At 39.6% G+C, this 17,001-nt stretch overlaps 1 protein-coding gene across 1 annotated transcript in view; it reads right to left on the reverse strand.

Annotated features, from left to right (window-relative positions):
* Positions 1 to 17,001, reverse strand: part of CACNA1D (calcium voltage-gated channel subunit alpha1 D) — a gene marked incomplete in the record, with an annotated part of 323,715 nt that overhangs the window by 161,056 nt on the left and 145,658 nt on the right. Inside the window, 1 exon segment of the mRNA XM_034775831.1 lies at positions 8,642 to 8,745. Within this exon segment, the coding sequence (XP_034631722.1) occupies positions 8,642 to 8,745 (104 nt within the window).

The following is a 17,001-nucleotide window of genomic DNA, read 5'->3' on the forward strand; positions in this document are numbered from 1 at the left end:
GCTTGTTAGCACACATGACTGTAAAGTGGAGACCTACTGGTTCTATGATGGAGTTGTCCTGCTATATGTGTGGGCAACCTGAAGGTGTGCTGCATTTCTCCTAGGAAGGAACCTTTTTGAATCAGCACTAAACAAAGGCATGATGGATTTATTAGCGGAAGATACATTGTGGAAGGGTGCTTTTTATGTGTGTTACTACATCTTTTAATGGGTTCAATCTGCCAATGTGGTACCTGATGACAGAATAAGGAGTAATGGTCTCAAGTTGCAGTTGGGGAGGTTTAAGTTGGATATTAGGAAAAACTTTTTCACTAGGAGGGTGGTGAAGCACTGGCATGGGTTACCTAGGGAGGTGGTGGAATCTCCTTCCTTAGAGGTTTTTAAGGTCAGGCTTGACAAAGCCCTGATTGGGATGATTTAGTTGGGAATTGGTCCTGCTTTGAGCAGGGGGTTGAACTAGATGACCTCTTGAGGTCCCTTCCAACCCTGATATTCTATGATTCTATGAATGTAATGAGCACCCTCAAGACCCATAACATTTTTGGAGTTGATTGTGCTCACCACCTTCCAAGAAGTGATCAGCACCTCATAGGATCAAGCTTTATTTTTTTAATGTTATGGCAAAGTCAGACTTTTATTTCAGTCAGCCATGTGATCGCTCGCACAACAATAAAATAACATAGTTCAGTTCATAACCTGCAAAATTCTAGAGCTGAATACCATTTCCTCTCCTTTCTCAAGTATGCTTTGTTTATTTATGTACTTTTTATCTTTTCCTTTTGCTTTTTTTCTATTAAGCCTTTGCTCTGCCAAGAAAAGGAACACTGTCAAAATCTGTTCATTTTCCTTTAGCCAGGAGACTATGGATGACAGTTCACTGCCATTTTCTATTTTGTGTATCATTATTTAAATGTCTTTTTCTATGATTTTTCCATGTGTACTGTAGACAAGGATTCTTAGGTGTACATGCTTATCTTGGCTAGCATATTTTACATTACATGAACTGATTATCATTGTGGGTGAGATTAGCATGTATGAGTGCTGTGCTCTTAGTTCCTAGAATTATTTTACACATATATTGCTGCATTGCAAATAGTGTCATAGTAATGAGATGCAAAAAAAAAATTAAAACTATTTTAGTAACCTGTAAGACTTTCATGTAGAAGGATATATATATAAGGACATGTCAAATCATATGCTTTGGTGTTCTTAAGTAAGGAAGTAAATGCAACTTACAGAGATTTATTAATGTGTGTTTGAAAGATCTTCTTATTTGTTCCCATGGCTACCCAAAGAAGTACTAATGCCTTCAGCAGAATACAACCTCCAATGATAAGGACTGTCTTGAGGAATAGATTATCATGCATCATTAAAAACTATGCCTCTTGATAAATAAATAATGAAGTTTTGTCATTTATTATTTTCTTTGTTCACAGAAAAACAGTTTAGTGTGTATTGAATTAGTGAATTAATATTGAAAAATATTATTTTTACTTGAAAAGGTATCTGAAAGGTATATGTATGTTTATGCATTTCCCCTCCACACCCTGTTTTTGGATAATGTATTTAATATTCTATTTCATTTTAAGTCGTAACACAGATCAGTACAAACAAGACCCACTCTCAATTTCTGTGCCTTGTACTTTATGGGATTTATGAGCTCAGAGTGTGTGGGCCCCACCTTCTGAGGAGCTGAGCACCTCTCTGGAAACCTTCAGTATCTCTCAGAATTGGATCCTGTGGACCAGCTCCTCAGCTGTGATAGGAGAACTATGTGCTGCTCCATCAGTGCAAAGCTGCCCTAAAATTACCTTGCCTAGTCCACCTGCCTAGGGAGATCCTTGAATGGAGCAGAGCAACTGCAGTGCCTGCTACCCCACACCCACCTCCCTGTGTCTGGCCCTGTGGACACAGCTAGCAAAAGAAAGCCTGACCACAGATCCCTATACTATAGCGAATTCTGGGTACCGTCAGGACCACAGGCTGTGCTAGGGTACGGAAGGGGATCCAAGACAGATCACACAAGGATAAGGGCAGGGGCTGCAGAGAACCATTTAAAGTTTTTGCAGAGCATAGATTTGTCCCCTCTCCCCGACCTGATCTCCTCTTCCCTGCTTAGGCATCCCTTCACTCCTCTACAACAGTCTGACCCCCCACCCTCTCCAAATATGAGTGAATGGCACTGCAACCAGGCACATGAGGTCTCAGCACCACTCAGGTTTAGCCCAACCAAAAAATGGTCAGCCCCTGGCCTGAGTAGCTCCCCTGGCTCCACGGTGATAATAAGGGGAATGCAAAGGTGGCAACGACCAGCTTTGTAGCAGCCAAGCCCTCCTCGGTTTCAGGTAAGCATCTGGCTCCGTGTGGACAAATACTGCAAGAACAACGTGAATTTGAAAATGTGGCCCATAGTGTGAATGCTCAGCTAACGTTTCCCTGCCTGCCTGTCAGATTGCTGAAGGCTATTCTGAAGGAGATGAGTGAATGTGCATGTTTTGGACCAGTCTCATGAAAGAAGCAGTTATAATAAAAGAGCAAAAATTATGTCATCTTGTGGACTGGCAGCACGTTTGTGCCAGCAATGCACTATTATGCAGGAACAGTGGTTCAGCATTTTGGAGATGAATGAAAAGCTCCTTTTAGTGTCAGGTGTATGGGTCACAAAAATGTAATACTTACAAGATGTCTTACAACTCTGCTGCTAGCTACCAGCTGTTGTTCACACCCATTGCCATGGATAAAAATGTCAGCTTTGATGACAATTAAACAAGCACCAGCATACATTTCACTTTCCTTTTTCTCACTAGCAGACAGTAATTCCAATGGAAACAGCAGCCTGCAGCCAACAGCGGAGTTAGAATTCACTTGTTAATAGGGTGACCAGATGTCCCAATTGTATAGGGACAGTCCCGATTTTTGGGTCTTTTTCTTATATAGGCTCCTATTACTCCCCGCCCTCTGTCCCGATTTTTCACATTTGTGTCTGGTCACCCTACTTGTTAAATACTTTCAGGTGTGGCTTCCAGCTGAACCCTGCTGAATTAAGCATAAGACTCTCTTAAGTGGTTAGATTCCCTTACATCTATGCATCTACTTACCCAACCTGTCTCAACCCAAAGAGTCAGTAAAAGGTGTAAGTTGAACATTGCTGCTATCCTACTTTAACTTCTTAGTCTCAAGAAATCTGGCTGAAACGAAAAGAGTCTAATTTACACTGCTTTACAAATCACATCTGAACGTGGCCCACAACAGTCACCGCAAAATAATTATTGCATACCTATGTATCTTTTTTTCCTGATTCTTACTCCTAAATTCTAGAGCTGAGTGAATGATTCACTATGAATAATTTATCTGATGACCTTAGCCTACTTTTACACCCACAGGATATCTGGTGGCAGATTGCAATTTCCTTGAATTTATTTGTCATTGAAATTATTCTGGGGTTTTTTCATATTGCCATTTTTATTAGATATATGGCTGCATAATGAACAGTTCTGTTGGAGAATTTGAGACACACCATTCACCAGTCAGGCTATTCTGGTTAATTGTGGTTGGCCAGACAAATCTCAGGATGTTGCTCTGGTATCTTGAAAGACTTAAGTGTGCTACATGAATATTCATATGGGCAAATTAAAGTCCAGTCTCAGTGTCTACGTACATATGCAACTTTGAAATTCTCTTTCTGCAAATATTTGTGGCATTAAGCTTGAATCCCCAAATATTCGTGGAAAGTGAACACTAAAGGGGCATAAGCATGGCCAACATAAAGTCATTTAAAAATGTGAGCAAATACTCATGGGGATTTGTTTGCAGTATTTGCTCAACTCTACTTACTTCTGACATTTTACTACTATGAAGTCTCCAATATTGACTGAGCACCACATTATCTGTGTTCAAAAATATTAAACCTGTGTGACACCATTTATTCTTGTCCTGATTCAGTGGTGATTTCTACATTTTCTTATTTGAAAAATTAGTTAGTTTTATCCTAAACAATGTATTTGAGCTGTATAGTAGTATATGACCCATTAATCATCTGACTGCCCTCTTAATGGTTGTTGCACCTTCATATGCTGAACAGAGGTGTTATGTGAACATTTAATACATGCAATATATACTGAACATGAAGAAGTGAGCCATACACTTTTCTTAGGTAAAATACACAAAAGCTGCATGGCTATGAGTCCAATCCAGCAGTCTTTACTCAAGCAAATCTCCAACTGACTGCAGGATCAGGCTTGTATGACTTAGCCTCATCTGCACTGCCAGTTATTTAAACTGCATTTAACATCAGATCTTTACTTCTATGACTCTTCTTTGTATTATCTGTCTCAGAAAGATAATAAAGTACCTTGTCTGGAAGATAAAACAGGGTTTGGAAGGTTTGATCCTATTATCTTACTCAGACAGTAGGTATATTTAGGGGCAGATTGTGGGCTTAATCTGCGTCCAGTGGTGGAGAGAATGTAGAATGGTCACAAGCAGTAAAAGCCAGTGGAAGAATTTTGACTGACTCAGCAATAACTCTTTCCTGGGCTGCAAGGGATTGTACTGGAGTGCAGGGGCGGCTCTAGCTTTTTTGACACCCCAAGCACGACAGGCAGGCTGCCTTCGGAGGCATGCCTGCAGGAGGTCCCCGGTCCCACGGATTTGGCGGCATGCCTGCGGGAGGGCCGCCGAAGCCGCGGGACCGGCGGACATCCCGCAGGCATGCCGCCAAATCCGTGGGACCGGGGACCTCCCGCAGACATGCTGCCGAAGGCTGTCTGACTGCTGCCCTCGCAGGGACCGGCAGGGCACCCCCCACGGCTTGCCGCCCCAGGCACGCGCTTGGAGCGCTGGTGCCTGGAGCTGCTGCTGCTGGAGTGGCAGTTCTCCCACCCTTTGCATTCTCCCCAAGAACATCATGCCTCGTTCACGCACAAAGGTGCAAGATGGGAAATGCTTCTGCCGCCAACCTCTTATGCACCTGCACAGGGATGAGGACAAACCAGACTTTGTTTGTAGTAGTATCATGCAACTAAAATAGTTTTGCCATTGAGATTTCACTTTGAGAAAGACACAATTGGGACCAGTGGTTAATAAAGAGAAAGCAAACGCAAGACTTTTGATAAGGTGAATTACTGGAAAATGGTTTATACTGATCTAATTTTTGCTTGTGAATCCCTACTGAAGTTTACTATTGGAGGGAATATTTAGAGCAAATCCTCCCTTGTCAGCTTGTGTCTTAAAATTAAAATATTTACTAGGTATAGAGGCCTCTCTGTGTTAGTGCTCTCATTTTAAATATCAGCCATTAAAAATAAAATTATTAATTTCATTTTAATGCATGACTACTTAAGGAGATACAATTTACATTGATGATCAGGACATACTCACCTTCAGAAAGGGTTAGATGTAAAACAAAAGATCTCCCAAATCATCAGAGTCATCCACATGTACAATATCTAAACAACATATCAAACATGCAGTGCAAAAGAGAGAGGCAGTACAGAATATGATGGTGTAGGTGGCCACAGAATAAGATAGGAGTGCAAAGATAATGAATGAGTATTTTAAAACAGCAAAGAGAGATCAAAACAGCAGACAGATTTAAATGTACACAGAATAACTTGACACTACAGAAAATGCCATCATAAGGAAAAAAGGCATGTTAAGACACAAATCAGATTTCAGCTTTTAAAATCCAAATATCTGTGTGTAGAGCCATGTTTTTTAAATCAGTTGGTGTTATATTTGTACTACTAGATTTTGGTCAGTTTAGAACAATTTGTTAGATTTATCATGAATTAAGTTTCATTTGATATTTTGGAGAAGGTAAAAAACAAATCTGAAAGGCACGCTGAGAACTTTTCTGATAAGAATAAAGAACACTTGTGCTACACGTTTTACGTCTGACTCATTATGAAAAACACTAGTTTTTAACTGATAAATACTAGCAGGTCCTGAGGATTATTCTAACATTGATTTTTTACACATAAATCCCGACAGGCCTAAAGAGAACCTCTGTAGATTATATTTTGTTTTAAATATAAGTGGAATTTGTATTATAATGTATTCACGTCATTTTTCTTAAACATGGAAGTCACATACAATCTGGAGATGAGGGTGTTAGATTGCTTATTTTGGGGCAAACCCTGCTCATTCCTCCAGGGTCACAAAAGGCCCAAAGTGCTACTGAGCCAGTGCACTTATGCAGCATAGGGGAGGGAACTAAATTTGAGAGGACTTTACCCCATGTGCTATGGACATCCCAGTGCAGCTGCAATTGAAGGTGGGTGACAGGGACTTGGGGAAAGAATGAGATCTCTGGACTAATGGATCAACCACTTCATGGATCCACTGGCCACTGACCTGCCTCAGAGTGGGCACACATAACAGGAGATATTGCATGCCTGGTGCTGCAACAATTGCAGAGCAAATCTACGTCCTGCAAAATTCTTCTTTACCAAACTTGGCTAATTGGGCGAGCAGCACGGAATTGTATTTAGCCTTCTAGAATCTCTATCCCAAATGTTTGGGTTGGCAAATACAATACAGGAACAGATAAAAAGTTTTATTTTACCTTTTCACCAGTTCTCGCCAGAGTCCCTGTTCTAAGTATATAGGGAATTTTGGCCCATCCAGTAAAACTTTACTTAGTGGTAAAAATGCAAAAGAAAACATTTAACTGGCCTCACTGCATTTAAAATGTTAACGAGCTTTATAAAACATTTAAATTTTACTATCTCAACATTAAAATTGGCTATAAGTGTCTATTTGAATTTCCTAAGTTTTGTGTGGATTATGATATCAGATCTGATATTACTATTCCTTACAAATTAAAAAAAACATAAGAACTAAACCAATAACAATGCATCTGAGTCTGGCAGCAGAAAGGAGGTATATTTAATTAATTGCTCCCAGAGCACAGCTTCTCAGGATAGGAGGAAAATAATTGCTATTAATGACCATTTCAAGGCTCAGGGGACAGGATCATTGAAAGCCTGGTCCTGCATTGACTTTAGTGAGAGCTCTGGAGTGACAAGGAATGTTAGATGTTGGCATCAACATATCAGAGGTAAATCATGCAGCAAACATCCTCCTCTCTCTTCTTCTTTCTTCTCACTTCTCTTTTTCAGTGAGATTGTGACATGAAAACTAACCCCTGAATCTTGCAAAGACTTACACATTTGTCACTGAATATAATGAAATCAATGGGACTGTTCACAATATATAAGCTAAGAATGTGTGTAAGACTTTGTAGGATTGAGGCCTAAATCAGACAATCATCACCTGCCTTTATTCAGTCTCTCTTTTCCTTTTCTTCCCCTTCCTCCTTACAGAAGGCTTGTGACATTCAGGTAACTCATCACTTTCCCTATTTTCCTCAAATTCTCTGCATAATGAAATCCTACCCTATAAATAGCATGTAATTTTTTAAATTATATTTTTAAAACCAACTCTTTGACAAACAGGATCTCACAGAATAGATATTTAGCAGGGTAATGGGACATTTTGCGCTTGGTTCTCTAAAAATACATATTTTCTCTGTAAAATATTGTGATATTTTTTAAATATCAAAAGCACACCATGGAGAAATAGTGAAGAAGGCTATGCACACAATCGAGGTCTGGTGACACCACAAACTACTCTAGCTTTTTCTCATAAGGCATGGTCCTGCTCCCATTGAAATTAAAGGGATTTTTTCCATTGACTTCAATGACAGTACAATCTGGCCCAAAGTTCCCAAGAAGCCATTGTTCCAAACCTCACTTGTTAACTCATAGTTAACTATAGATAATATAATTCACACCAGTATCTAATGTTTCAGTTTAGGTTCAAATACCTGTAGTATCTTTTCCTTTATTCTTAAACAAACGTATAAGATCCTTACCATAAACCATATTTTATAACTATACTCCACAGATAAAAACACCCAGTCAGTTCATTAGTATTTGGCTAACATGTGTTTGGTTCTATGTACGTGGAACAACGAACTGCCTATAAATTTATCACTGAATAGCGTGTTACATGGACAGCTGAGTTCAGATAAATGTATAAGGTCAATCCTGCAAGGTGCTGGTTGCCCACAACTCTCATTTAAGTCAATGGGAACTAATAATACCCAGCACTATAGTACAGAAGACAGAATAGGACACTTTGCAGAACAGGGAACTTTATAATCCAAACATACCCTCTCTATATATTAAAGAACCTGATGCACCTGTTAAAAATAGTTGCTATACATGACTGATAATTATAAAGAGGGCTCAATTTACTGTATATACATTTGAACAAAAACACAAGTAAGACTTTCAGAAGGGGACAATGGTTCTTACCTAGTGGAAAAATGTTTGTACAGGTGTCATCCATCTCTCATTGTGTGCAAAATAATGTATCTGACTACTGGAAGTAATTTTACAATGAGGTAATTAGTGCCTCATTTAATGAATAGTTTTTGGCAAGCACTGTAAACACACATGATGTCGCAGATAGGTACAGGCACAAGGATCACACAATTCAGTCAAAAGAGCAAACGTTGGTAGGATGACATAAGATTTGAGACACATGCAAAAAGCCATCACTGAGAAGCTTGAATAAATGCATAGGCCACCTTACAAGTTGCAGCAGAATATACAACGTTAACTCAACTGCTTACCCACTAAGTACACCAAGAACCAGGTTAAGTACGAAAAATGAGCCAAGGATGATAAGACTAACAAAATAGATCCATGGCCATTCACATCCTATTGCATCATTTACCTGTAAAATGTAAGGAAATAAGTTATGATTCAGCCATTCATTAAATAGCAGAGTCCTTTTAGCAGCTGCCAGATCACATAGGTATGCATTGTTCCAAAATAAACCTTACTTTTTAGTATCTGTCATCTCCAGCACTTAGTTACACATCAGCCTCTAATTTTTTTCCATTGTATATTATTAGGAAAAGAAAAATTGGTTCCTCTTCTGAATGCTGAAAATATCCATTAAATCTGTTAGGTATTTGGCTTAGTTAATTTTTAAGACAAGTGGACTCATATTTAACTTCTTTACTTACCCAAATAAGTTTGCAGATGTTATGCTCTGTAACAGAAGGCATGTTTTAAAACATCACATTTAAATGAAAGGTATTTATAGTGGGGGGGGTTTATATAATTTAGCCTCAAGTTAAGTACGAACACAAAGCCCATATGCTGGTAACATTTTAAATTTTTTTAAAATAAATCTCTGGTTTTGGTATCTGTACATTATTTTCAGGGTCTATGTCTTGGTTATGGTAAACTGTTTCTGCTTTAGGTATACAGCACAACTGCAGGAAGAGAGGAAGCTCTTTTTAAACCACATCAACACTGCACATAAGCTCACCTGTACAATATAACCTGTGTGTTCATAGCAACTGAATTCAGGACTCTGCTTTCATGATGAAAAAGGTGTATGCTTACCCGCTCAATACACCAAGAACAAGATTTAGTACGAAAAATGACCCAAAGATGACGAGACTGACAAAATACACCCATGGCAATTCAAATCCCATAGCATCATTCATCTGTAAGAAATAAGATGATCTTATAGAAGTAGTTTCCTATAGTATGTAATAAGGAAGAATTAGAGAAAAAGAAAAGAGAGCTTTATAATGCAGTGAGACAATATTCTATGCATTTTCCTTAACATTCATTGGAGGAGGCCCACAGGAGGAGGAGTAAAGCACTGGCCACATTCACTTCACATTCCCAGCACACACACTGAAAGAAAAGAATGACTATTGCATAGCTTTGCAACTGAAAATTATTTTGCCAAACATATAAAGGTAGTAAAGCAGGAATTTTGTTTTTTGCTTAATACTTTGCATACAATCCCAATTTCAGAAAATGTTTCTCTTAACTATAAAATAAAACAACACTTATAAAATGATATTTAAGACATTTGGGATTTTTTTCCCTTTTTAATATCAGCATATTTCTTACCTATACCTACTTGGATTTTCTTTTAAAAAGCATACACTAAAAGGTAAAATAGATACATTGCAATAATATAAATATCCTATTATTTTTCTATAGCAAATAATTTCAATAAACTCCTTACCATAAATATATAATTGGGTGCAGTGAGATATTCTTAATCAGTTTGTTAAGAACTATAGTGGGAATATATTTGTGTAACTCAAAAGTTTTATAAGTAAAACCTGTGTTATCCTGCACTTGATCAACCAGAAAGCTCTATTAACCAGCATTTCTGCTTTCTCCCAATACAATCTTCTATCTAGTAACCGGGACGAGTATATTGCCCAGGAGGTTATGCAACTGCATATTCTGCACTCTACTTTTATGCAAAAGAGGCAGAAGTAAGCAAACTGATACCAGGGATTTATTCAAAAAAGCAGCTTCCAGAATGTGTCCATGGGGTCATTACAGATTCAGCCCAATCTTCTACACCTTCTACATCTACAATGATAATTGATGTTGATCATGATGACCCTGAGGCACTGCGAGATCCTGGAGTGCCTTCTGAATCATCAATGAAAGATTAAATTATATTCAGTATAGTTTTAGTGTTAAGTGTATTTTTAGTGATCTGGGTGTACGTCATGCACTGCCCATAGTGATATGTAGTGTCATAAGATAACCTACTGTATAGAAAACTTTACCTGTATATACCTAAGTGTTTCAAGAAACCAACCACTACTGGATTGATGAGTACCTGTATACTATTTTATACTTTATTCATTTTATTGAATTCTAATTCTTTGAAAATCGGTATTCCATTGTTAAGTATAACTTTTAGTTAACTGGAATTTTTGATTAACCAGCACCCCCAATTCCTCCAACATGCCAGATTTGGGACTTGATCCTGAAGTCCTTTTCCAGGAAAAATCCAACTGACTAAAATTAGAATTTTTTAAGGACTATAAGGTTGGGCACTTTATTGTGAATCAAACATTAGGCAACTCTTCTTCCCCTTCTTTAAAAGTGTGTGTGTGTGTATGTGTGTGTGTGTGTGTGTGTGTGAAATAGGGTTTAAAGACATGTAACTTCTACTCAAATTCCTGCTAAAGGATTTGAATCCTGTCATTAATATCCCTATTATAAGAGCTCTGATTCTTTTTTAAACAGAGAAAGAAAACCTTGATAAGTTTTATTTCTCATTTTATTTTAAAATCTTATTACAAAGCCTCCATTTCCACAAGGTAAAAGTATGCCCTACACTTGGTCACAGTTTAACACATACATAAATCTTTGCAGAATCAAGGCCTTGGACAGTTCTCAGTATTACTCAGTTAGCTGTAGTGAAGTAATGTACTGGTATATTAATTTTTGTTGCATTTAAAAAAATGACTAATTCCGTTTACTTCCAATATGACTAAAAAGAGAAGATCAATCACCAAGTTCTTATATGTCTTTTTAAAATAATCTACGCCAGATCATTTTTCTATTAAAAATATTTTATGTAACAGAAGAGGTTTTAAATAAGTGACAGATTTTACAGGACTCAATAGAAAAATTAAACACAGAAAAACTTTTAAGCAGCACAGGGGGGTTTTTTGTAGGGTTTTTGTTTTGTTTTGTCTTATTTTGGTACTGGGGAAGACTGTCATTGTATCAGGTTTCAGAGTGGTAGCCGTGTTAGTCTGTATCAGCAAAAACAACGAAGAGTCCTTGTGGCACTTTAGAGACAAACAAATTTATTTGGGCATAAGCTTTTGTTGGCTAAAACCTACTTCATCAAATGCATGGAGTGGAACATACAGTAGGGAGGCATAAATACACAGCACAGAAAGATGGGAGTTGCCTTACAAAGTGCGGGGGTCAATGCTAATGAGCCAATTTAATTTAAGTTGGAAGTAGGCAATTCTCAACAGTTGACAAAAAGGGGTGGAAATCACTTTTGTAGTGTTAATGAGCCAATGTAAACAAGATGGTGCATTTCAAACAGTTGACAGGAAGGAAATATTTAGCAAGGGGAAATTAGGTTTTGTAAAAACAATTAGGAGTACTTGTAGCACCTTAGAGACTAACAAATTGATTTAGTTTCTGTAGTGACCTATCCACTCCCAGTCTCTATTCAGGCCTAATTTGATGGTGTCCAGTTTGCAAATTAATTCCAGTTCTGCAATTTCTCGTTGGAGTCTGTTTTTGAAGTTTTTTTGTTGAAGAACTGCCACTTTTAAGTCTGTTATTGAGTGACCAGGGAGATTGAAGTGTTCTCCTACTGGTTTTTGAATGCTATAATTCCTGATGTCAGATTTGTGTCCAGTTATTCTTTTGAGTAGTGACTGTCCAGTTTGGCCAATGTACATGGCAGAGGGGCATTGCTGGCACATGATGGCATATATCACATTGGTAGATGTGCAGGTGAACGAGCCCCTGATGGTGGGGCTGATGTGGTTAGGTCCTATGATGGTGTCCCTTGAATAGATATGCGGACATAGTTGGCACTGGGGTTTGTTGCAGGGTTTGGTTCCTGGATTAATGTTTTTGTTGTGTGGTGAGAACTTGCTTCAGGTTGGGGGGTTGTCTGTTAGCAAGGACTGGTCTGTCTCCCAAGGTCTGTGAGAGTAACGGATCATCCTTCAGGATAGGTTGTAGATCCTTGATGAAGCGCTGGATAGGTTTTAGTTGAGGGCTGTAGGTGACAGCTAGTGGTGTTCTGTTACTTTCTTTGTTGGGCCTGTCTTGTAGTAGGTGACTTCTGGGTACCCTTCTGGCTCTGTCAATCTGTTTCTTAACTTCAGCAGGTGGGTATTGTAGTTTTAAGAACACTTGATAGAGATCCTGTAGGTGTTTGTCTCTGCCTGAGGGATTGGAGCAATACCCACCTGGTGAAGTGAAGAAACAGATTGACATCTGTGTATTTATACCTCCCTACTGTATGTTCCACTCCATGCATCTGATGAAGTGGGTTTTAGCCCATGAAAGCTTATGCCTAAATACATTTGTTAGTCTCTAAAGTGCCACAAGGACTCCTCGTTGTTTTTGTCATTGTATCGCAACACAGCAATATTATCCCTAAAACCCCTAACTAAATAGCAAGGACCAAGTCATCCCCTGCTTCTGAAAATTCACAGAAAGGAAAAAAGTAGACTCATCTACCCTCAAACTTTCTGTGGAGGTCCCACAGGGCTTGATCCCCTTCTCTTTCCCCTCTATACCTCATCTCTAGGTTATCTCATCCATAAACACAAAATCAATGACAGTACCGTCTCTATACTGATGACTCACAGATCTACCTCTGCTTCAGACTGTCTCTTTCTGTCCAAATTAAAATCTCAGCCTGTGTCTCTGACATTTACTTGTGGATGTCTAGCCATCAACTCAAGCAAACATAGCTAACACAGAGCTCCTAATCTCTCTCTAAGTCTTCGCCGCTACCTCCTTTCTTGATTGCTGTAGACAGCATCACCATCCTGCCTGTCATTCAGGCCCATAACCGGCATGTCTTCTTCAACTCAGACCTCTCTCTAGGTCCTCATATCCAAGCTATATCTAAATCTTGCTGATTCTTTCTGCATAACATCTCTAAGATACAGTCTTCCCTACCCGTCCACACAACTAAAACTCCTGCCCAAGCACTCATCATCTTGCATCTCAATTACAGCAACATCCTTCTCTCTGGCCTTGACAAATGCAAACTTGTCCCACTCACATCCATTCACAATGCTGGGGCAAAATTCATTCTCCCAGCCCATCACTTGCACCATGTTATCTCTCTGAGTCCCTCCACTGGCTCCCTCTCCTTTGTCACATCGAACATAATCTGCTCGTATTCACTTTCAGGGCCCTTCACATTCAGTCCGCACCCTATCTATCATATCTTTCATTTGCTTTGTTGAAAGGCCCATGATACCAGAAGAAAAAGGTCAATCTCACCCAGTGTTGATGACAGCTTTTTGCTGGTGTAAACCATCTGAGAAGACCCCAAATGACATTTACAGCCTCCCTTGTGTGAGGTTCAAGTCTGGGGAGCTCAACATGATCATTGCAAGCCAACAAGATACTGATTTGCTTAGCAAGGGAGCATGCCCAGAGCAGCCTGAGTTTGTGCTAGTTTAGCACCATGTACCCCCAGAATGAAACCAAAGTTGCTTTCCCCACTTTCTTGCAGATACCAAGATGGGGGGGCTAAGTTTGAAACATCCTCTCTGTGTCATAACGACCACGTTAGCACTTGTGATTTGCACATCCTTATGGTTGCTTCCCTGAATCTTGCCCTAATGTATTTTTACCACAAGCACTAGTTTCTAGCGTAAAACTCATGTAAGAAAAAATCACTTTACATTATGGTGATGCAGTTTTAAGACCCAACATTATGTTACCATCCAGGGCTAACACCATTGCCATGAGAAAGTTGGGAATCACATCTATTCAATGGTATAAATAATTTGCTAGGCTATTCTTAGTTCTTTGATGGACTAGTACACTTTTGGTGCTGATCTAAGATTGAATTCAGCATACCCTGGACCTCCAACCAGCATAAAAAGCCATTCAATTTACAGTCTCCTTCAAAGGCATGTCCCCTGATCCAGTAATGTTAGTTGGGTCCCATTCCCTGTACGTTCAAAGGCAAGCCAAGATGTCACTCGGGATGCTACAGATGACAGGGACTGGATTCTTGCCCAACTCTATCAGACAGAGATCTGGAATGTTAGACCCGCTCTACCATTTTACAAGGTCAAGAAATTGGAATCTATTACTGCACTATTCCAGGGGGAGAGATTACAAAGAGGAGGCCACAAATGCCCTATCCCAGTTTTGTCCCAAATCCCTACTTTAAGCCTTTTCTTCAATCCACTTTGTGTCTTTCAAAATAAGCAAGTAAAATCAGATGATCCCAAATAACATAGTTGCTGTGAAATGCAAGACGAAATAATTAAGGATATTCAGGTACCATCTATACCTTACTATCTACTGAAAAATTATCTCCCTCTAGTCTACATTCCAACACCTGGAACAGATTCCAGAATTGGTGTGCAGATCAGGATTTTAATGTGCGTATGGCCTTTCCATTTGAAATACCCTGTATTTTCTCAAACTGGTATCACCCTTGGACTCAGAGAGAACATATTGGAGGACCAAATGTCCAATTTCAAGACAGTCTTAAGGAGCTCAGGCTTGCTCTCCTGTCTCATTCTCTCACTCACAGATTTCTAAAAACATAGGTCTGAACCTACCTCCTCTCGTGATTTTTTACTACCTATTTCTTCAGGCACTTATTCAATCTACATTCAAACTATTTTTATACTTCCTGTACATTAAACTAAATTTTTAATTGCAATAACATTGACAAAGTGAATATCTGAGCCAGAAGTCCTTTCCATTCAGAGACAGCTCATTTAATGAAAGCCAAATGGCACTCTGCCTACCTCAAAACTTTATTCCAAAATTCAAGTCAGATTTCCACAGGTCAAAAGAGACAACCCAAATGTCATTTTGTCCATAATCCAAAACAAAAACGGAGGCATGGCTTAGCTATCAGCTAGGTTGAGAAAATCTCCCTCTCCAGAAACAAGTATATTTGCGAGCCCAAAGCGTTATTTGTGGTCTCTCACCCAAAGTGCAGAGCAAATCCTGACTCTAGCCAAGGATTCAACTGTGAGATGGATCAGGAGCTATAGCTAAGAAGCATAAAAGACCAAAAGGCCTAAATCCTCCCCATGAATGCCACTGCATGTCAAATCCATGCTGTGTCCTTTTTCTGGACCAAAAAGTGCTGTACATTGCCAAAACAGGTTTGTAAAGCTGCCATGTGGACCACTTATTATACGTGCCAGTCACCCCACCTTCTTTCTTTTTCTCTCACCCTAACCTTAGAGAGCTCTCACTGTGATTCATATTCTGACAGTACTGGATCAGGAAAGCTGAAGGACAAAAGGAATACTTTTCATACCAGTCAATTTGATCTCTCTATAATAGCAGGTTCTCCAGTACAGAGGCACGTAATCTTCATTTACGTCAGTATTCATCAGCATTTATTCTTACATTGTTGCCACTTCTTGACTATGCTGTGTCATTTTTATGCCATTTGCACTGGCATTAAATCAGTTTACATAGTACATTTTAACAGCCTTGAAACACTCATTCTTGTGTAGAATGATTGCCCTCCCTTCCATGAGGGACACAGTGACTGACAGATCTGGCTGCCTGTGAGCTCCCAGTGAAGGGTCACAACTTACAGTCCAGGATCAAGGAACATGCTATTTTGGAGAAATAAAATTGGCAGGTAAGAAACAATTTCCTTTGCTTATCAATCTGAATATACCATCAGAGCCCAAAGGTACATCTGCCCACTGAAGACAGAGAAAGTTTATCTGTGCATACATATCCTTAACACTATAGGTAATACAGGGGTAGGTACAAGAAGAATGTCTCATTGTCTCAACTCTGTTGAAATCCTGAAGCGTACCATGGCAGGAAAAAGATGGGTTAAAACCTAAGAGCACCATATTTCCATAAGGCACAGCTCTGTCAGCCAATGAGGCATACCTCCTAATAGGAGTTCTAAGGAGCATAATGCTTCATACAGGACCCAGGAGTCTCAAAGAAGAGCCATTAATATACCTTTTCCCAGGGAGCAGAATGTGCTCCCCTCTATCCTATAGCCCCACCACTGCAGTCTTGCTGTCAGAAACTATGATGGGGATGGCCAGGCCTAGCAGTTGGAGCCATAGCAGTCTGACTTAGTGGTTGGAGCCAGAATCAGGAGACCAGAGTGGGGTTGGAGCAAGGCTGGAGTGAGAGCAAGGCTGGAGCGGATTAGGAATAGGGCTAGAGTGAGAGCAGGACTAGGAACAGGGCTGGAGCAAGAGCAAGGCTGAAGCAGGCTAAGGCTTGGGAAGTCTGTTACTACAGACAGGAAGGAGAGTGTTCCAAGCCCTGGAGTGACATTGAGCAGAGCAGACTGAGCTGCTATTCCTCCTGTGGGGCTTACAGACCTGCTCTGGGAGTCACCAGACCAGTTCCTGGCTTCTGGATTGACTGGAGTCCATCATAGGAGTCACTCATCGCCTTACACTTGCACTGAACA

Source organism: Trachemys scripta, chromosome 7 (genome assembly GCF_013100865.1).
Source record: "Trachemys scripta elegans isolate TJP31775 chromosome 7, CAS_Tse_1.0, whole genome shotgun sequence".
Lineage (NCBI taxonomy): Eukaryota > Metazoa > Chordata > Testudines > Emydidae > Trachemys > Trachemys scripta.